The 22,351-nt window shown below is 37.7% G+C and overlaps 1 protein-coding gene across 2 annotated transcripts; it reads left to right on the forward strand.

The window, feature by feature from the left end:
* The first annotated feature begins 3,252 nt into the window (after window positions 1–3,252).
* TMA16 (translation machinery associated 16 homolog) lies at window positions 3,253–17,748 on the forward strand. Of its 2 annotated transcripts, XM_017805987.1 has the most exons (8): window positions 3,253–3,336; window positions 4,517–4,629; window positions 11,453–11,490; window positions 12,287–12,371; window positions 13,445–13,593; window positions 16,071–16,113; window positions 17,057–17,198; window positions 17,480–17,570. In XM_017805987.1, exons 1-7 carry the CDS (start codon window positions 3,334–3,336, stop codon window positions 17,190–17,192), a joined length of 567 nt encoding a protein of 188 aa, XP_017661476.1. In that variant the 5' UTR covers window positions 3,253–3,333; the 3' UTR covers window positions 17,193–17,198; window positions 17,480–17,570. The 2 variants fall into 2 exon arrangements, with proteins under 2 accessions (XP_017661476.1, XP_017661475.1); XM_017805986.1 differs by lacking the exon at window positions 17,057–17,198 and having other exon boundaries at window positions 17,480–17,748.
* Window positions 17,749–22,351: the final 4,603 nt, after the last annotated feature.

Genomic DNA, 22,351 nt, shown 5'->3' on the forward strand with positions numbered 1-22,351 from the left:
TACATAGCAATTATTCTACACAGCTGTCAAGACATTTTACAAAAGATCCTTTGTAGATGGAGAGAGTGATATATTAAAAAGCAACATTCTTTTTTTTTCCAGATTATGAACTATTTAAAGAACAAGACTGGACTAGAAAGCAATGCACATTTACAGTGAATAGTTTTTGGTTTGTAACTAGGTCATCAGATCAGATGCATCATCACCCAAGGGTCTCATTACAGTCGATGACAGAAAAACAGAATAGTTCCTTGGAACTGGCCATTAAATATCTACAGAGTCTGTGTTTCTTTCTTAAAGTTCCAATCAAAAATTCAAGGTTCAGTACAATGAGTTAATCCTGCACTGTGGGTACCTATTGGCTCCCACTTCTGTCCTAACCACGTCCTCCAGCTCAGAAGTAAAACCCTCTGCTTCCCACCTAGCATTTCTCTGTGAAACAAAAACTAGATGGAGATCACAGTAGTTTTTCTGTGGTATTCTGATGGGAGCAGCATACCTACTGACATTTCCAGCCATGCATGCTCCAAAGTTTCCAAGTTGCTCATCGAAATTAATAAAGAATCTACAAATTACTGTTTTTCATCTTTGGTTTGTATTCATGAGTGGGACATCACATTCATATTGTTTTCATTGTCATTTTATAATATTGCCTGACTTCCTTCAGCATCCCTCAGTTAAATGTGAGTTGCTGGTCACAAGCAGATTTGAAAAGTATTAAAACAGAGCTATTGCCTAGTTTGCTACTATGATTACTCTGCTGTTTGACAGCATAACTCTAAATCTATTTACTTGGATGGACTGTTTAAAATTCCATGCTCAGTTTCCTGTCTATGACTGCTACATCTTAAATTATTTGATTAAAACCTAAGATTGCTACTGTCACTGCCTTCTGTAGCAGTTTTGTAAATCTATAAAACAGTTTTATTGCAAGTGCACAAATAGGTAATGTTCCAATACAAGCTGAATGAAGATTTTGCTTTAGATAATCCCACTTTCCTGATATATTTTTGGTAAAAAATTTGGAGGCATCCTGTTTAGGGACAACCTCTAAAATTAATATGTTTCTTTACATTTTGGTCCCCAACTGTTCTTTCCACTTTATTTTGCAGACAATGAAAGGATGAAAGAAGTACTATTTAACCTAAAGGGATGATACCAGCACAAGAATTTATGGCATGTGGGCATAAATTGGTAAAAGATGCATTTGTGGCAAGCATTAGAATATTAATAGCACACTATGTTATGAGATCAGACTGCAGATTTGAGCAATTGCTACAAGAGAAGAAAATAAGTAATGAGAATGTTTTGCCTGACATCTCAGTGTTCAGATTTGTTACATTTCTAATACTGGAGCTCTTGCACATTTAAACAACTTACACATCTTAAACATTTGCACATTACAAGCATGTTTGACTGTTTCTGGTAGAAGAATATCAAGTCTCCAATGGTGGCACATTACCTGGCAGTACTCAGAGCTGAAGACAACATTCCCTGACCTGTCATACAATCAAAGATCAAACGAAACCATCATTAAGCTGAACAATTTACTGCTAATTCAAAAAGTGAAAATATTTTAACATAATAGCAGTGACCTTAATTTGCTGAGAGTCTTTGACAAGTGCCATTGAGATGTTAGAGAAATTATGAACTATATCTGCAGAAAGTTTTATCTTAGTAAGAAACATCAGAATCTTGAGGCACCGCTTTATTGTATAAAGAATTCAATTCACCAGTCTACACAGGGAATGTGAAATAAAGATGTACTATGAAATTACTACTTAGTACTTCAGTATTAAGCATTACTATGTGAAAATAATGGCACATGCAGGTGTCAGTGAATTTTTAACTATCATTTAGAAGCAGATCTTTCATACTGTACATAGAGGTTTGGTAGGCCACAATGGTAAAAGAATACATCCTGTCTTAATAGTAACTGTCAGTTTGGAAAATAATTTTTATTATCCTTTTGCAGGTGTAAGGAGGGGACCTACATAGAGGCTGGGCTGTAACTAAGACAGCCTGCTCACAGGTGCCAGGGTGTCATTAGGGAAAGATGCCCACCCTGGCTGCATGTTTTGACCTTCTGTAATATCTTTGTCTCGTACTTCTACAGTATCACAGAGAGGTAAGGTTTGTGGGGAGGGGTGAAGTCTGTCAGCCTATGTGATGAAGTTGGCAAGGACAGGGAAATTCAGGGGCACAGAGCCCTTTCTAAAGCCTGGTGAGAAGCCATGCAACCCAAACCAAAGGAGGACTGATCTCCATTGGCTCTCATTCAACCATATAAAAGTTATTCAATATTATAGAAATTAATTAAAGCACTTGATAGAACAGTTATCAACTCCTGATTAGCAAGAAGTATTAAGGCCTAAAGATGGTGTCTCCGTTGAGCCTGTAATACTCAAAGCCGAACAAATGCTTTTCCATAGGCCCACGGTTTAGGTGATGATTCTTAGCACACACGTGCTTTGAGATGTCACGGGAGCGTGGTGCCGGGTATAGGGATTTTTTGTTTTTTCTGTTTTGGTGGTGTCTGCAAGTCTGCACATTCTCCTGTAACTTTAGGTTTTGATTTTGGACTATCCAGAAGTAGAGGCTGTTTCTTTCTCTTACCAAGGGATATTTTGGTTTTCTCACCCAGGTTATCGCCTTTTTCTGGACTTGGTCCCATTTTCTTCAGCTTACCTAAACTCGTTCTTTGCACAAGCACCACCTGTGGAATTTCTTCATCATCATGATCACCTGGTTCTTCAATTACCAATGCTTTCTCTTTTATCTCAAGCTTCTGGGTAGCAGCAGCATTAATTTCAGTCACCTAAGTGACTTGAATTCAGTGTTTCAGCTGCATTCTTCAGTGGTGGTTTGTTGTTGTTGAGTTTGGGGGATTTTTTGAGATACCTGTCTGTCAATCTCATCTAGGTTGGGGCTATTTGCAGTAAAAATCAGAAGTGGACCTAATTTAAGTGTTTTGAGGCAAAGAATTTTTTATGTTTTTCCAATTCTTCGGTAATTTCTTAGCGATCACCTCAACTGCAGCAAAGATACTATCTAGTATCTCAATCCAGCTTTCATTCCAGGGAGACCTGTACGTGCTGTGTAACAGCACCCTTTATTCCTTTATTGTTACACTGGGAGTGTAGTGGCCTGGGTATATCGCGTAGTTCGGCGACCCAGCCCGCACCTTTGTTTGCGCGGCAGACCCTGCCTGGTCTGGAGCCGGAGCTGGTGGCACCGGCGCTGCCCTGCCCGGCCCCGCCGCGGAAGGGCCGCGGCGCCCGCCCGGAGCGCTGAAGCTGCTGCACCGCGGCGGCGGAAGAAGAGTGGCTCGCTATGGTGGGTGCGGCGAGGTTGGGATGGGACGGGGATAGGGAGCGGGACAGGGACAGGGACAGGGATGAGGATGGTGATAGGGATAGCAGTGCAGTTTCCGCAGCCTCCGTAGCCTCCGCTTCTGGGGCGGCGGGGGCCTCTCACGGGGCGCACTAAGCCCCCTCCTTCCCGTCGGGAGCGGCCTCACCGCGTCCCTGGAGAGGCCTCGGCGGTGCGGCGGATCCCCTGGGTGACGGATGGGCGGGCGGCGATGAACCAACCTTGCGTTTAAAAACTGCCGCGTTTCCCCCGGAGGGGTTCGCGTCCCTCTGGCCCGGCCCGGCCCGGCCCGGCGGCCGCGGGGCAGGGGCGGCTGTGCCGGGCGGGGGCAGTGGTGTGGAACCGATGCGAGCTGCCGCCGCTTGAGAGTTCCTGAGGAATTCAAGGTCGTTTGTGTTTGACGTAATCTTTTTTCCGCAGCCCTAAGCACTGATGCAAACATAGGTAATAGGAGGTACTAAAAGTGTCCCGTTTATTGATTGCCATTTATTGCGTTGCAGGAAAAACCTCCTTGCTTTCGTGTGTTTTCTTTAGCACGCAGTTAAATTGCCTATGATTTCATAAAGCCTTTCAGTCCTGTTCAGACATTTTTCCACCGAAAAGTAACGTAACTTAAAGTAGTGTTGCAGTGGTTTTGAAATTTGTGAGTAGTATTCCCTCTCCATGTGCCATGAAGGGCTAGGAAAGGAAGGCCCCTGGTGTGAGGCATTCTCAGGGTCTCTTGGGAGGGGCAAGAAAATCCCTTTTGTTATGCTGTACAAATTACATATGGCCTTTGTCAGAAACCCAGATGCAACAGTCTGATAGAAGCTTGAATGGGGACATTTACTGCAAAGGTACAGAGAGGTAATCTTGGTTTCCTAGCTGCAGAGTTCTACAAAATAGGTACTTGGAGAGTAATCACTATGTAAGATTTCTTACAGCATTTTCTGTGCCCTTGTGGTTTTGTTACAGCATGTACTGACCTCAGCTAATTTTGTTGTTGGAGAGGGTGAAACTGATAACCTGATACTATAAATTAAGTGCTTTCTGGGACATTGATACATGACCTTTTAAGTCTTAATCATGATGTATGTGCTTGTCTTCCCTTTCCTTTAGTTTTACTTGACTTTGTTAGTGTATAGTATCTTTGATTTCTTTTCAGCCAAAGTTACGAAAAACCCAAGGAGGGAAGCAAGAGAAGAAAGTTATCCATCCGTACAGCAGAAAAGCTGCACAGCTTGCAAGGGAAGTACACAAACAGGAAAAGAAAGAAAAGTAAGTTGACTGCAAAATCTGTGTACAGACCAAAGAACGATATCACAGAGGATACTTTTTGTTTGGGGAAGCAGAGTGGTAGTGAAAAGCAGACTGGTATGCTGATATAACAACAGAAAGGCCTGTATAACTTAGTCTACTTCTGGGCCATGTGAACTGACAGGTTTACATTCATTAAATCAGCCTTTACAAAGTACATTGTTCTGCTACTTGATTTTGGGTGTCGTCCTTACAAGGTAGGTTTCTTGTTATCGCAATATTTTGCCTTTATCTGAATAGCACGACGCTGGTGATTTCAAATGAAGGTTAGTCACCTGCTTTGGCTTTACTTCAAGTTCACTGAGAACTGAATCCTCCTAAGGATCTAGCTGAGTTTATAGAAATGCTGAGTTTATAGAAAAGAAAACGCAGAAACCTTCTGGCAGAAGAGAGACTTCGGAATAAAGCTGAATAGTTAACTGCTCTTTGGTGGTTTCCAGCTCTTCCGTGGCAAGTTTGGTTTTCTGCTTCTAAGTTTTACCTCCCACAGAGGGAAAAGATAGCTGGGAAAGACTGGCCTTTAATTTATATTCTCTCAGCTTGGTAGTTGTTATGCTGTGGCTGTTTATTTAGAAAGTTATTAAAGGTAACTTAATGCATTTTCTGTCAAAGTGTAGCATAGTACTATATAAACCATATAAAGTATGGATGGACCATGTGAGGTGATCCCAAATACTTGTATGTCTGAAGGTGTTAAACCAGAAACTCCTGGTACAGAGACTGTGCAAATTTATTGTTGGGATTGATGTACAACCTTATCCAGAGCAAAGTTGTAGGGTTGCTTTAATTAGAAAGGGCCCCTTTACTAGCACAGCAGTGTCATGTAGCCTCCAGCAGAGCTGCTGTGAGAATTTACAAGTAGCATGTGTTGAGGATTGGGCAGTTTCCTAATGTGCAAGAAGTTTTTGCTGCTGCTTCGTGTTTTGATTGTGCTCTCTGACTGTTGATTTTAAGTTTTTATTGTAGATTATTTTCCTAGTGCTAAACTGACCACTTTTTCCCTTAACTCTCTCACCTTGCACCATAACAGCCACTCAGAGTGCTTAATCACAAAAGATAACTGGATCTTACTTGATTCTTAGTGCTTGCATCTGTGACTTTGCCATAAAGAAGAACATGCACAAGGAGTGGATGTACTGATTATTCAGTACAACATGGCACGCTCAATCAAATCTTTTAGTGATAGTGTCTGTAGCTAGAGTTGTACTGATATGGACACCTGCGTTGATGTCTCTTGTTAGAGGGCTTTGTTGGCTTTTGGATCCTCTTGCAACAGCAAAAAGTTAAAAGGCTTTGCTGAAGTCAAGGTAGACAATACCCACTGCTCTTCCCTCATCCATCTAGGCAGAAGGCAATCAGGTTGGTCAAGCATGATTTACGTCTAGTGAATCCATGCTGACTACTCTTGATCACCTTCTTGTCCTCCCTGTGGATACAGATGCTCTCTAGAATGAGATGCTCCGTTGCCTTTTCAGGAATTAAGGTGAGGCTGATTGGCTGGTAGTTCCCCGGGTCCTCCTTCTTGCCCATTTTGAAGATTGGGGTGACATTTGCTTTCTTCCAGTCCTCAAGCACCTCTCCTCATGCCATGACCTTACAAAAATGACCATGAGCAGACCAGCTATGGGGTCTGCCATCTCTCTCAGCACTCGTGAATGCATCCCGTCAGCACCCATGGATTTGTGGATGTCAAGTTCGCCTAGATGTTCTCTAACCCAATCCTGCGTGACCTAAGGAATGTGTTCCTTCCAGCATTCTTTGACCTTGGTCTGCTGGATCAGAGATTCCCAAGGGCTGGTCTTGTCAGTGAAGGCCAATGCAAAGAAGGTGTTCAGTAATTCTGCCTTCTCTGTGTATTCTGTTACCAGAGTCCCCCCTCCGTTTAGTAACATTAACCTTAGTTTTCCTTTTGTTACTGTTGTATTTGAGGAAGCTTAATCCTTACTATTTCAAATGTGAGGCCTCCAGGCTGATGCTAAAAGATGTAACCTTTCAGTTTGCATAGAGAAACTGTTTGCCAAGAGTCGTGTGTCAGTCTGGACCATCCAAAGCATACTGTGATAGTAAAGTGGTCTATCTATAAATAAGATTTTTACATTTTACACTTCTGGGTTCTAAAGAATTAACTAGTGTTGTTCACAGATCTGCACTTTGTAGATCACTTTTGTTGTGTTGTTCTAAAACTGCATTTAAAAATTAGTTGGATTAAAAACATCCTCGGATTGTCTATATTCTATTTTCTGTCCTGTCTTCGCTTGAAGAGCAATTTAATTGAAAGATACGAATAGTGTTGATTTCTTTTTTTTCCTAGTGTTTTTAAAAGACTGTTAAGGGTTCCAGTTTCTTTTGAATCTCTATTATCTTAATGATCAGCTTGTTAAATTGTCAGGGTTTCTTTTTTTGGGAGTTAAGCATGTGTTAAATCTTTTAGTGTAATTACTTAGCTTTCAGTTTTGTAATACAATGGTGAAGTTTGCATTTGTTTTGCATAGCTCTGAAAAAGACAAAATAAATTTCTGATGCTGTGAATGGAGGAAAGCTTTCCACTCCTACACTCAGGAAAATGAGGTAGCCCACACCAATTTTGTTCTTCTGCGTTGCTTCTGCAGGTCTATTAAATATCTTGCAACAATTTTCCAAATTGCTTCTCTTGAACGACAGTCCTGTTCTCTGGTTGGAAAGTTAATACATCTTTAGGTGCTAAATATGAGAAGCTGGCTTGTAATCTACAGAATTTTCTTTCCCAGTCCCATTTACAAATCTGGTACTTTTTGACCTTCCTTCTTATTATATAGAATAAGTTGTCTGAAGTGTGGGTAGGACCCAAAACTGGAAGCAATATTCTCAATATGATCTCACCAGCCTTGAGTAAAGGGGATAGTTTCTCTGTGCAGGCTAGTGCACTTCTGCAGCATGAAAAATATGGATCAGGGCAGTAGTGAATCTAGGAAGTTCATAGAGTTCATCTGTATTATTTTAATTAAGCTGTGGATATCCTTGCCAGAAAATGCTCTAATTGTGATTGGCTAAATTTGTGCAGTAATACTTTTTGAACATATGTACGTTTTCTCTGATTTCTGTTCAATATAAAGGTATTACCTTGGGTGTAGGAAGCCCTGGAATGGCATGTTACTGGAGGGTGAGAATGTTTTATAGAAGTATCAGTCAACGTTTGCTTTGGTTTTATGTGGTTTGTTTCTTTTGGGTTTGGTTGGTTTAGTTTTGTTTGGTTTTTTATTTTTCCTTTGGTACTTGTCTGGAGACAGGAGAGAGAAACTTGTCTAGAGACAGTTTAGGCTTCTGTTATTAACTTTTCTTCTATATGTTGGAGGGAAAGAAGTAACTACTGTAAATGTTGCCGTTTATGTTAACAGGAAGGAAAATTACATGTAGTTATTAGATGCATATTCAAGTATCTTTTGCCCAAACAAATAATAACAAAGGGAAGACATTATCCACAAGGAATTTCAATACTTAAAATGCAGCACTGGGTAAAAGGAGGGAGAAATTCTTCACTGTGTTGCACAAGTCTTTTACAGCCTCCATTGTCCAGATACTCTTCATTGCAAGCATTCTTAATGAAATATGACAGCAGTAATAAGCTTACTGTCCAGAAACTGTGGCTGCACTACAAAAGACCAATCTTGACCATAATAAGAGGAGACAGACCAGTTGCTTTTGGAAAATTGACTGCAATCTTAAGTCTTGTTCACTTGAATTACATCTTTTTCCTGCCTGCATCCCTCTTCCTTCTCGGTTCCTTCAAGGTCTAATGAGCAGCAGCAATTTCCAGTATATTACTACCAGTTTATTCTCTCTTAATCTGCCTTATTCCTTTAGGTGACTTGTTTGCTCTGTTAAGTAATTACAAAAGCTGGTTCACTGGTGCCAGTAGAACACTGCTTTTTCTACACTTTAGGATTTGATACCTAAGCTAATCTAGCACTGGAATTTTTTTTTCTGTTGTTTTCCCTCCTTTCTATTGTGCATACATTGTAATTTCTTTAGGAGTCTGAGGATTTTCATTACCAGTATACCAGTCTAATACTGTCATGCTCTGAAATATGAGAGCTAAGGAGTTTTTACAGTGAAAGAGGGACATGGAGTGACCCCTTGGGAGTAAGCAATAACCTTAAAATATGTCCTTGTAGAGCTATTTGTTTGATTTTCCTTAGGTTTTACATTGTCTACCTTGTTAATCTCCCTTGCCCCACTATGCTTCTACTTGTGCTGTTTGCAGCAGTCATGCTTTGTGAGGTGGTCTTGCAGATTCTTCATGAGGAACTGAAAAATTGTTAGCTTTTAAAATTATTTGTTTTGCTTACAGAAAAAAATGAACTGCAAAAATCAAAAATTTTAAGTCTTATAGAGGGATTTTCATACGGAAGTATCCTAAAACGCTTAACCAAGCTAACAGAAGTGGACATGTGTATGGAGAAATATGGAATGTATTTAGCAATCTGAAAGAACGAAATACGTCCTGTCAACCATGAATTTTTATTTTATTTTTTTCTTAATGAAAAGCCTATCTTAGTTTTCAGAGCCATAGAAGACGTTTGTATGTGTGGATATGATGGGTAAAAATACTGAGTGAGTAAACTGATTTGGGAAATATTTATTGTTATTATTTAGAGTAGAACAGTTGAATACAATATCTGAGATAAAGAGCTGCTGAAGGAGCATGGAGATTTTAAGTACCTAGTAGACATCAAGAAAACCACAAATCATTCATACTCAGTGCCTAAGCAGATGATTTTTGGGAGGCGAGGGGAAGAGAAAATCATCAAGAAGCAACAGCCTGCCACAGGATTGTATCCCTGTCCTTACCCTCTCCTTCCCTTGAACAAAAGATACTACTTATTCTGTGGAAGGAGATGAGAGGAAGTTTCTTTGACTCACCTTATTTGATTAGCCTCCCTGTTAATGCTATTGTCTTCTGGCAGTCAGTGAGGTGAGGTTTTTATGAAAACTATAATAAGGCAGCATCCGAGCTCATCAGTCGTTATTTCTCTTACTGAAATAAGTTGTGTACACCAGGAGACTGAAGGTTTTTCTTCCAGAAGAAAATCGTGGTTATATACTTCACTGCCTTCATAAATACATGATCTAGTGACCCTAGCAGGTGCAGGTGGCAATGTGTAGTGTTTTAGAACATAGATCCATGGCATGATTCTATGTACACAGCTTTTCTAGATGGCATCGTAGTTTTCTCCATAGCAACGCTTTGCAGAGGTGCTCGGCTGGCGGTGTTGCCATGGAGAGTTCACAGCAGGGACTGCTGGTGTGGAGTTCCACTGGGTGGAGTATGTGTCCTTTCCTTGGTCACTGTTAATATCCAAAGCTCCCTGCAGTAGGTCCTCTGAAGGTGCCTGCCCTAGCTTTTATTGAAGGCTTCTAAAAAAATAGCTGACTCCTAAGTCCTTTTTTTGTTTCTTTTTTACAGTCTCATCCAGGTCTGTCCTTTAACCCACACAAGCAAGAGTAATTTTTGTTTTAAAATGAAAATACTTTATTTAATCACGAGCTTGTGATTAAATCACTTTTTTTTTTTTTTTGGCAGGTATGCCAAACTGCAAAACCCTTGGTGGGGGGGTATCTATAGAAGTAAAAAAGGCTTTTCTTGAATGTATTAGTGGAATTCTTAGCAGCTAACACATGCTGTGCATTTGCTTTTATGTGGCTTTTAGATGGTCTAAAGTACTTCTTGAAAAAGCTAATCTTTATTTTAATAATGTGGTTTTGTGGGTAAGTGACTAAATTATGATTGTGTCTGAAAAGGAGGGGTTTATCTTTTGATTCCAGTTTCTGACAGGTGACAGACTTCTGTGTGTTACTTCAGGTAAATTATATAGAGTAAAAGAAATTTAATGAAGGAGCACATCAGTTTTGAACTGTGATGAATTTTGGCATTATTTGTTCTTTGTCAGTTATATCCTTTATGATTTACTTCATCCTTTATAATTTTCCTATTTAATAATAATAAAAATTCAGTTTTATCAAAGGTCCTTGAATACACTGAACTTGCATTGCTAAGATATTTTTTCCAGTGACAAATTTCATATTTACTTCTTTTCTGGAAACAACAGAAAAGTGCAACAGCCATTGCTGCAGATTGAATCTGACACCTTCACGACAAAAGAGCGTGAGGCACAGTATTACCTGTCTTCTTTGAGAACTGCTAAATAGGATGGGAATAAATCCTAAACAGAATTGTGTACACACATCCCATAGAGTACAGAAGGCCTTGAGTATCCTGCCAGAGGTGGAGGTGGAGTTAAAAATACTTTGAGATAGGTTTTATAAAGTTGTTAATTTTGGTTTCTTAACACAAACTTTAATGATTACAAGCTTATTAGATAATTGAATGCTATTTTTCACATTGCATGCTTGACTGCAAGAATGCAGTGCACTGACATCTCCAAACTCATTAAACATACCAGCAGAATATCCGAAATACTTAAGGAAATTGTTACAATGCAGCTCTTCTGTGAAATTCCTTTTTTTGTGCTCTGAGGAAAGTTTTGCATCCTTATTTCTTCCAACAAACTGTTTAGCATAATAGATAAACTGGAGAAATTTCAGATAGTAGTTTTACAAAAAAGTATATCTTTTAGATGAAACAGAATAAGTTTTACATTGTTCGGAAATTGGCAAATATTTCTGTTTGAAATTTTACCTTGACTTTCATTGTGACTGAAAAAAAATAATTTTGGGGGAATGAAATAAAGGTAATTATCTGTATGGCACTCGTTCCTGGCTGACATACCTGTTTTTTCTCTGCTAGGTTGAAGACTGACAAAGCTTTGCGTTTAAGTATCATTGGTAAGCAGAAACTTTTATTACTGAATACACTATGCAGCTTCTTAGTATAGATTCTAAGCTTTACCAACTTTATAAATAGTCCAGTTAGAGTTTCTTTCTCTATATACTGATTCTGCAATCTTCAAATAGACTGTTGAAAATGCTAAAATAGCTGACACGTTCACTCAAGTAATTTATACAGGATTGAATCTTGGGCTGAGTATAGCCTAATCTTTGGTCGCTGTACATGACAACAAGGCAATATAGACCAAACAACTCTTTGTAAATGTGTACATATGTTTATTGTACTTTGTCTCCATGCTTTTTTTAATTGTTTGTAAACAAAGATGGTATATGTAGGTAAAGAGACACATTGGGCTAGCATGTAAATTCAAAACTTTGAGACACAACCTGGAATATTTTTCTTTTCCATGTGATTGAAACTGCACCTTTTCAATTTAACTGTTTAAGAATGGTGATGATCAGAACTTTACTCAGGCACTGTGTTGTTTTTTTCCTCTTTCTAAGTTTCCTTCCTAAGAAATTGATATAGTGATATTTTAAACACTAATTTCAAGTAAATGTCTTTTTTTTTTTCTTTTCTGTAAGGAAGGTATAAAATACATCTGAAATGATGTGAGAATGTTTCTATTACAGCTGCCTTCATACCTGGTACCCACAGTATCAGAGAGTCTACGATACCATTCAAAGTCTTGAAAAACTAGGGGGGGGGATATTTAAAAAACTTTGAAGAACTTTAATCTGTGTTGGTGCTACAGTGCTGATACAGTCATTAATGTTAAATTTATTCTTGTAGGAGAAAAACTGCAATGGTTTCAAAGTCACCTTGACCCTGACAAAATTGAGTACACAAAGAAGGAAGCTGGTGAACTGATTGAAAAGTAAGACTGGTGTTAAAAACAAGATTAAAAAGCTTGATTTGTCTTTAAAAATAATGTTCTTAAAATAACATCTGTGAAGTCCTCAGAGAAGGATTTTTTATATTCTGCTATTAATAATATCAAGTAGTTGATTTTGTTGCTACTGACATTTAATTCTATATTGAAAGATATATATATATATATATTCACAGTAAAATTAATAAGTTGTGCTGTGGGGTTTTTTTAAATTATTTAAGTATATCTAGTTTGTAGTGTGTGGAGGACTCTAAATTATTTGGACAATAGTAATGGCATACATTTCCTAGTTGTTATTCCATGGCAATTGAATGCACATATTTCATACTACTTACTCCTTTAATTTTCCTTGCTGAGAAGATTAAACAGTAGCAAGGTGGGTCTGTTTGTAGGGCAGGAACTGTGAAAATTGTCTGCTAAGAACAATCTGACTTAATTTTTGTGCTGCTGGATATATGTACCTGTGGCTTGTCACTATTTTTCACCTGCTAGCTAAATAACATATGTATTCTTACCCAGGTGTACTATATCAGTTTTCTTTCAGAAGCTCTGACATATTTTCTACACTGTTCATGAACAGCATGTTCTCCATGCTCATCAACACTAGTAATACAGCAAAAGCAGGAAAGCTTTCTTTTTGCATTTGGGTTGGAAGTTTGCAAAAAGATACAGAACATATGCCAAAGAAGAATTTTACTTTAAAATATATGAGGTGGTAAAATCCAGCAATTAAAAGTTAGGAATACTTAGATTTAACACTGGTCTTCCAAAGCAGGTGAACTATTATAATGAGGAAGTTTTGTTTTATGCAAACACAGTTTAAAAAAAAAAGGCAAATAAGAAAACCTAATCCTTCTGGAAGCTGCATGTGATTTAAATGAAGTTCTAAATGGAGATTCCACTTCAAAGATTAAAGTAATTGTTCAAGTCTAAGAAATATCTCTAATTGAGAAAATAAATACAATTATTAAAAATAACTTCCTAGATTATCTAAGTAATTCTGTTTGCAAAATTTTTGCATGACTGCATCTAGCATAAATACATTTTATTTCTTTCAGTTATATGTGTCGATTCAATGCTGAATTGGAGCAGATTGAATTACAAAACAGTATTAAAGGTAGACAAGGAAGACAGCATGGTTCACGGGAAACTGTCATCAAGCAGACAATAGAACGTGAAAGACAACTCTATGAGGGCTATGGAATAGGTATGTAAAAGCATTAGAAATCATTCTGTGGTCACACCTTCTGCTCATACGGCTAGAATCTAAGCGAAATTTCTAGGCATTATCTTTATTTTCCTTTTTAAAGACATTATTTTTGAAAGTAAAGCGAGATTTAATGCACTTATCTTGCATACAAATTCTGTTCAGCAGTCTTGTTTGGACCTTCATTTGATAGCTGGAACTAGACTGAAGGGAAGCAGCTGTAATCTGGTGAAATGAGGAGAAAGACAAAGGGATAACGAAAGTGCAAAAAGCAAAGAGTTGTTTTGAGGAGAGTCAAGTACAAGCTAGCAGTGACGTATTTTATTTTAACCAATAATCATGTTGGAGTTGAGTGATGAAATTGGCTTTTATGCTAAAGTATTGTTCAGACATAATCAGCCCTTGTAACAGTAGAAGTATGTCATGGAAGACATGAAAGTTCTACATTGTTCTGTGGCTTGGACTCAAAACACAGCAAGATTTGGGTTGTGTGTCATATTCCCCTTTACCCTATGTTGTGGTTGAACCCCAGCCAGCACTAAGCACCACATGACCGCTCGCTCACTCCCCTCACACTGGGATAGGGAAAAGAATTGGAAGAGTGAAAGCGAGGAACTCGTGGACCAGGTGTTCAGCTGGCTCCAAGACAGCCAGGCTCCATCACCCATAACAGTCACTTGCCATCACTCCGAATGTCTCATCTTCCTCCTTCTTCCCCCATCTTTATATGCTGAGGGTGATGCCATATGGTATGAAATATTCCTTTGGTCATTTGGGGTCAGCTGTCCCAGCTGTGTCCCCTCCCAGCTCCTTGTGCACCTCCACCCTCCTTGCTGGTGGGATGGGGTAAAGAGCAGAAAGGGCCTTGGATCTGTGCAATCGCTGCTCCGCAATAACAAAAACGTTCTGTGTCATCAACACCATTTCCAGCACAAATCCAAAACACAGCCTTGTGATAGCTACTGTGAAGAAAATTAACTCTATCCCAGCCAAAACCAGCAAACCCTGATTTATATTGTACAAATAAAGAAAATCAATGGCTTTAAATTTTTGGTGGTGCAATGTGCAGAGGCAGAGGAATTCAGGAATATCTGTATGACTTGATGTGTAATCTTTGATTTCTTAGAAGGAGGGAGAAAAAATTAATAGGAAAGTAGATGCTATGAATGTCATCAAATAGCTCAGTTGTAGAAAATCTTTTTGTTTTGGCTTTTAAGTTTTAGTTCTTTTTTTCCTTACTGCTTTGTGGAAAGCTGAAAGAAAAAAGCAATAGGACTAGAGAAAAAGATGTCAAATGCACAAGCACAACATAAAAATAACAAAGAATCCAGAAATATTGTAGGCAAAATTTGAGGTTATTATAGCATTAGTAAGTAAAGCATTCAGAGAGCACAGTGCAACTTCACATATTAAATACACTTTCAAACCATTCATTATTTGTTATCACAGCTGCTGCAGGTTTTGCTCTCTGTCTAGAACAGTATTCATTCAGAGAAAATAGTTGCTGTTAAGTACTATAGCAACTAAATACTGTAATTAGAGATTGGGCATAAATGGAAATCAGCTGGAAACAGTGCTTTTATGCCTCTAGCTCATTATTATTCCAGGAAGCTGTAGTGAGTGGAGCTTTTTAATTGACTTAGTATTTGTTGGGTTTTTTTCCCCCCTATTCTCAGGTTTTTTTGTATGCATGTGCATTTTCTATGAAGAGACTGCATAATATGTATTGTTTTCATATATGAAAGTCTCCTAAAAGTTGATGCTGTCTATATCATACTGCTGATCTGTCTTGTTTGCACCAGAGACTTAAGCTGCTCTTTGAAATTTTTTCCAAAAACATTTCAAAATTCTTATGGACCACTAATTTACTCATAAATTATTCTAAATTACTCATTAATTTAGAGTAAGGCTTGTATATTTAGGTCAGTTTTGAAACTAAGCTTTTTTATTTTACCTTTTATCTGTTGTGCATATTTATAATAAGTTCTGCAGAGCAGAATTGGGGGTTTTTATTACGTGGGTGAATGCATGTCTATTAAAACAGGCCTTGATCTTGGTTGAGGAACTTAGTTATGCTTTTAGAACAAATAATAATGTATGTTCCTAGTTTCTTCACTGAACATTTTTAAGGGGAAACTTTGTGTGCTTTTTGCTATTTCTCAGATGTGTAGGTTTAGAGAAAAGGGGGCACCCTTTTTTACTAAGTTGGCAGGAGTGGATTTTTCAGTAACAGGTACATTTTAATTCTGGAACAGTTTGTTGGTATAAAGTTCACTTCCTTTTCTTTAGCAGGGAGAGGTCTTCCTAATTATATATTGCTCTAGAAACTTTGTAGTATGAATCCTTGTTCTCATTTTCTTGGGCTGTTTCCCTCTGAAGTAATATGTTCAGCTGTTTAGCTCACATTTCCTTCTTTGAAATAAGACTCACTTGAACAATGTAACTCATCTAATAGAACTTAATTTAATTCCTATTAGAAATTCCAGACATCATGAACAGAAAGCATCTCAAATTTTTCAGGTAAGTTCTTTTTATTACCACTACTAGCCTGTTTATGCAAAACAGTGTCTCTGAAGTTGACATATTGTAAGTCTTTTTTCAATAAAAAAAAGAATTTATGCAAAACTGTCAAAGAATTTTTCATTTGAAAAAGCGGAGTAGGCATGGCATTGCTATTTTGGCATTTCTTAGCTGTTACAAGCGAAATGCTGGTGACTGTTATTAAAACATCGGAAGTGTTAGATTCAACAGTTAGAATTCCGTTTCTATAACTTAAGTATCTTTTTTTCAATATTCTTATATTTTATTTTCTCTTTACCTAAAATTCTGACCTCAGCTGATCGAAGTAGCGTTGGTATGTGTATACAGGAGTTGAAAGTCTTAAGGAAACTGATGACTTGCATCCAGTTGAAAGATTTGGGAGCTGCAAAACTTGCTGCTAGCTCGTCCGGGCCAGCAAGTCAGTATGTCCTAGTAATAGACTGCATGAACATATTTGCTGACAGCTCTGTCAAATGAAATACTTTAAAGGAGGAAAAAAAGGCTTAGGCATGCTTACATTGCAAGGAATGATATATCACTAACTCCCAGGGGCAGTACGTAGCCTGAAGTCATAGGATGTTAGAATGAAGCCAAAAACCTCCAAGAAGAGACACTGCTGTGTTTATAAGTACACTATTGACTTCTTGACCTGGGACATCAGATAGAAGCCTTGGTAGAGTAAAAACATCTTGTAACTGGCAAATGCTGCCTTTGCCCTTGAGAAAAATTATCCATGAAGTGCACTTACTATAATCAAGAAAGCATTCTATTAATTGAGTACTGGATTTGACTTATATTTTAAATAACCTTTTCTCCTTCATGCAGCCTTTTGAAATAACATACTTAACCATGTGAATGAATGTTTACTAACACTTTATGTCCCCTTGAAGTCAGTTGTTCAACATGTTAACATTTACCATAGATTTATGAGGGACTTTATGTATGTACGTGGCATATTAGATCTGCAAATTAAGCATCCAGATGAAGAAACTGTTCCAACCTGCTTACCAGACTGGGAGTTGAATGAGACAAACCTAAAAGCAGGTGGCCTAAAGTAACTGAAGGTACAATAAGTCTGTGGGAATAAAGTGAATAATGTATTTTTTGTTCAGAAATCTTTCAAATCTGAAAGTACTCATTTTTTCATAGAGAAATTACCGGTTCTGTAGTGTAAAAAATCAAGTTAAATCTTTGGTGCTTATTCATACCACAGTGGGACTGATAAGGTAATTTAGAAAAGCAGCCTCAGTTGAGTTAGTATCTTCTGAGGAAAGGTGAATTAACTCTGCCGTTCCTTCCTTTCTATTAGTAATTGGTTTTCATTACTTTTCTTTTTCTTTCTAAGAGAATGGGATGGTGATCTGAGGAAACTGCCAAACATCAAAATGAAAAAGCTGTCAGCTAGGGATGCTGCTTGCAGTCACCCTGAGGTGGCAGATGTGGAAGCAAAAGAAGACTTGAATAAAGGAGAAGAGGGGCCCCTAATGGTTAAAGGAGAAGACGAGGCCCTAATGAGCACCAGCTGATTGGAGAGCTGAAACAGTGAAGGGAATTATAAGAAACCTCTTTTAATTATCACTAGAAACAAAAATAAAATTTAACTATATTTTTGAAGTCTTTGCTAGTTGCTTTTTTTTATCATCTCACTGTATACCTCTGGTAAAGAGTAAACAGTAAAGAGTAAACAGTGTATTACTGGGTAAAGCTATATATTATTGGTTAAAATTTTTAAATGTAAATAAATACTTAAAATCTTAATCTTAAAGTCCTGACTGGTTGAGTACTTCTTCCCTGGTCATAGAAACAATCTAGATTCAGACTAGAATACTTTGTGGTCAGAAAGCCTTACATTTTCCTGGTAATTGCAATAATCAGTTAAACATGAGGAACACTTGTCTTCTACCTTCTCTGAGAATCTCTGTCAGGAACATAGCTGGAAGTGCTTCAATAAGATACTGAGTATTTTATGTTTTGCTAAGAGAATTTGAGAGAGTTACACTGTGTTGTAGAATTCAGTTCAGAAGCCAATTAAAGTCCCTACAGTCTGTTTTTAAATGTATTTTTTGTCCATATTTTTTTTCTAACCCCTGTCTTAAGCTGTGCATTTTAAAATTAAGATGCTCAGCTCTTTTAAATAGCAGGCTTGTTTTATGAAGTAATTTTTTAGATGCCTTTAAATGTGTCTTTCAGGGAAGTTGTTGGCAGATTGTCACTTTAATAACTGTAAGATGAATAAAAAAAGAGGAAAAAAGGGCAAATGCAAAACTGTAATTTCACAGCAGGCATTAAGTAGGACATCTCAGTGTGTACTGGATTGGGCACAGAAGTCACAGTTCGGTTGTACTGTTTGTACACACAGTAGTAATCACAGCTCAGATACCTGTTAATTATGTGGAAATAATTATTCCTGGTGGATAATCTTTCTAGTACTTGATCCCTAGTACACTTCTGCGTGCTAAACAGCCAAGTTTGTTTTTTTTTTTTTGTCATGGTAAATAGTTACATGGGTTTCCTAGATTTCATTTACAGATACCAATCCAGGTGTGTGTTTCCATAGCTGTGCAGCAAGAGTTACTGATGAGTGTTAAGTCTGCTAACATGTATATTAAGGTTTTTCCTCTTTACAAAATGGGCTTGTGCTATCCTTTCAAGTTTTAGGAAACCAGTCCGTTTCGGTTATGTAGAATTGTCCTCTTTAAATTCAAGAAGAAACCTGAATAAATTTATCAGACCTGAAGCATGTGTGAGTGATCTAATGCATCTTCCAATGGACTGCAAGTCTTAAACCTGGATAGAGGTCTTGTCCTCTGACACCTGCCATATCTCTAGGCCGTCACATCATTGCTTTGTGTTTGTGCTTTAGAAGTAAGTGTGCTGAAGTTCAGGGCAGGTCTTTGTTATTTTTATAACTGTGTTAAATTTGAGCTAAGTTGTGGAATTTATCTTGTTTGATTTGTAAAATCTGAGGTGTTGAACTCTGGTGGAAGCTGAGCCAAGGTAATTGATTTGAACTAAAGTGGTTTATGTGGTTTGTTCAGTGCTTTGACAGATTTTGCCTTTCAGAAGTTCGTCTTAAATTTTTGCTTGTATAGAAGGTCTGATGTGCTTTGAAATTGCAAGTAAAAACATTGCAGAAAAAGTCACTTTCCCATGACAGTGTGTAAAATACAGAAGGAAAATGAGCAGTAAGGTAACTAGAAGGTGACATAGCAATTACAGTATATCAGGCTGACATCCTGGTGAATGCTTTAAAAAAGATTGTCATGCGAAGTTATGAAAAATGAGATGTTCTGTATTCCTTGAAACAATCCAGTAATAAGACATTACAAAAAGAAATTACTTGTGTGGTAATGTGGTAGTCAAGTATTTGAAATTACCTCTTTTTTAACATTTGTCTTTCAGACTATAAGTACATAGCACAAGTCCTATGAGGAGAGGCTGAGGGAGCTGGGGTTGTTTACCCTGGAGAAGAGTAGCCTCTGGGGAGACCTCATCACTCTTTACAACTACCTGAAAGAAGGTTGTAGCCAGGTAGGGGTTGGTCTCTTCTCCCAGGTGACCAGCAGTAGGACAAGAGGGCACTGTCTTAAGCTCTGCCAGGGTAAGTTTAGGTTGGATATTAGGAAGAAATTTTTTACAGAGAGAGTAATCAGACACTGGAATGGGCTGCCCAGGGAGGTGGTGGATTCACTGTCCCTGGAGGTTTTTAAGCTGAGACTGGATGTGGCACTGAGTGCCATGGTCTAGTAACCACGGCGGTGTTGGATCAAGGGTTGGACTTGATGATCTTGGAGGTCTTTTCCAACCCAGTTGATTCTATGATTCTATACATGTTTACAGTTTGGACTTCGTTGAATTTGTGGATTTTCTGCCTTGAAGTCTACATATTCACTGCTTGTTTAGCTGGGTTTTAAACTGTCTTGTTGACCTACTGCACAAGTAATGAAAAAAGAACAATTTCTGCATGTGAATTTTTTCCATTAAATTACCAGAAGAAATCATATGTAGCTGCCAGGTATTCATAATTGAACTGAAAATAAACTAGGTGTAAACAGATGGTGTGCAAGACCAATTTACCAGACAAGTTGTTGCAGAATACTAATATAGCAGTGGCAACAACAACAACAACAAAAGTATTTATTTCTTAAATTTTGATTTCTCTGCTGAGAGTTTATTGTCCTGAGAGGCCAGGAGTGGAGGGAATGCAGAGAGAGCATTTAGCCTCTCATGTTACTGAGATGAGGTAATGGAATCTCTTGTATCAATTTCCCAATGTAGTCATGCCTGTGTTTTAAGTTACTCTTAGGGTTTTGTATGTTGATGAATTTCTTCCCTACGGTGGACAAAAGATGAATGCTCTCAGGAGTTCTGAATTGTTATTCTCTTTTTTTAAAATCTAGAAAGCAGATGCTGGTAACAGTGGGAATGGGAAGTATTTATGTGATGTTCTCCGTTCCTACAAGCTTGCGGTAGGGAATACTTTGGAATTCTGTTCATTTGTAGCTAAGAATTACAGGTTTTAATGTTACATCCTCTATTATAATTCTCTGTAATTTATAGGTCCTTTTTCTGGTTAGAGATTAATTTTAGGGAAGATTTTTTTTCATTCTAACTTGTCAGATACTGCTTCGCAATATGTCCCTGTGGTTTTTTTTTTCAGTTTTTAACTGCAAAGTTGTAGTAGTTAAAATTCATATTTCTTTAATTATCAGGGCTCATATTAAAAATACAACATTTCAAACAAAAAAGTAATATTTTTACATGTACAACCACTTCTATATAAGAACTTCAGGACTTTTTAATGTACTTTCCAATTCATTGCCCTGTACTTTGCAACGTTCTTACTAAGATATACTTTTACTCCAGCCAGCTTTGGAAAGGTAAGACCTCTCTAAGGAACTGGCTGAATTACATTCAAACTTTCAGTAGCAGCTGAGTTGTTAGTTGTGCTCCGGTTCTGGAACATACTCTGTTGATGGTCTCAGCTGGAAAGAACCAACTGAATTAAAGTCCAGTAGAAATGATTTTTTTTCATGTAGACAAAGCAAACGTTGACTAAAAAAAAAACAAAACACAAACCCAAAAAGAAATAGAAAACACTGTCCTGCTCAAGGCTGGTTGTATACAGTAAATGTAAATTGATTAATTTATGATTCTTTAGTGTTGGAAAAAATTGTGACCAAATTAATGGAACTGTTCATCACAGCATCTGCTCTACAAGTTTTTTCTAAAGGGATGAGGCTTCCAACATTTGGGATGTGGAGAAACAAGCATACAATGAAGAACTTACCCTCAGTATTGTATTTTTCCTTTTTTCTTTTACCAAAGTGTGCGATGATCCTTATGGAACTCTACTATGTGCAGTGGGATGCAACAAGTCAAATGCACAACATATATGAAACATTTTCTGAGCCATTTGTAAGTAATTTAAGGAACACACAGAGTATCGTGGGGGGCTTTTGTCTGTTTGGCTTTCAGTGCAATAGGGTATTTACTTATCTCTCTGATGAGACTGCCACATGTGAGGATAGAGTATGGGGTACAAGTATGTGTATATTGGAGTTTAACTTTTTTAAAAACTGGGGTTTGCTAGACACCTTGCAGATAGGAAAGGGTAGTAAAAACCCCCTCTTTTTTCCTCAGCAGAAAAAGTTTTCCACTTAAGGAGTCCTCCAGGTTTAGTTTTCTAGTAAAGGGCAAAAAAATGCCCGCAGTAGAGAATTACCTCAAATTGGCTTGTTTGGTCAGCCTTGGCATGCTACAATACATACACTATCTTTCTATGTTCTAGCTCTTTCAAGAGTAAAAATTCATTATAATTTCTTCCCAAAAAGAAGTAAGTTTCATGAAGGTAAAGAGGCTTTGCTAATGAGGTGTAATCAAGTTCCCTAAGCCTTAACTGCTTGGTTGCAAATATTGCTCAGTTTTGTTAAAAGGAAGAGTTTAATATGTAACTAGTTACCTGTTATAAATGAAAAATAAAACTAATTAAACTTTCGAGTTAAAAATGCCAGCACTACTTTAAAAACTGAAGCATTTTCTAAATAAATACCAAAAGGTGGAAGCATCCTACTAATGTCAGCTCATATTCAAGTTCACACATAATCAGCCAATACAGTACCGTGATGATTTGAAAACTGATAAAATGATGATGCCCATTGCTAAAAAATGAAGTGCTCAAAAAATCCTACCCATACTTTTAATAAAACGCTATTGT

The sequence above is a fragment of the Lepidothrix coronata genome, unplaced genomic scaffold, assembly GCF_001604755.1.
Source record: "Lepidothrix coronata isolate B3197 unplaced genomic scaffold, Lepidothrix_coronata-1.0 Scaffold13, whole genome shotgun sequence".
Lineage (NCBI taxonomy): Eukaryota > Metazoa > Chordata > Aves > Passeriformes > Pipridae > Lepidothrix > Lepidothrix coronata.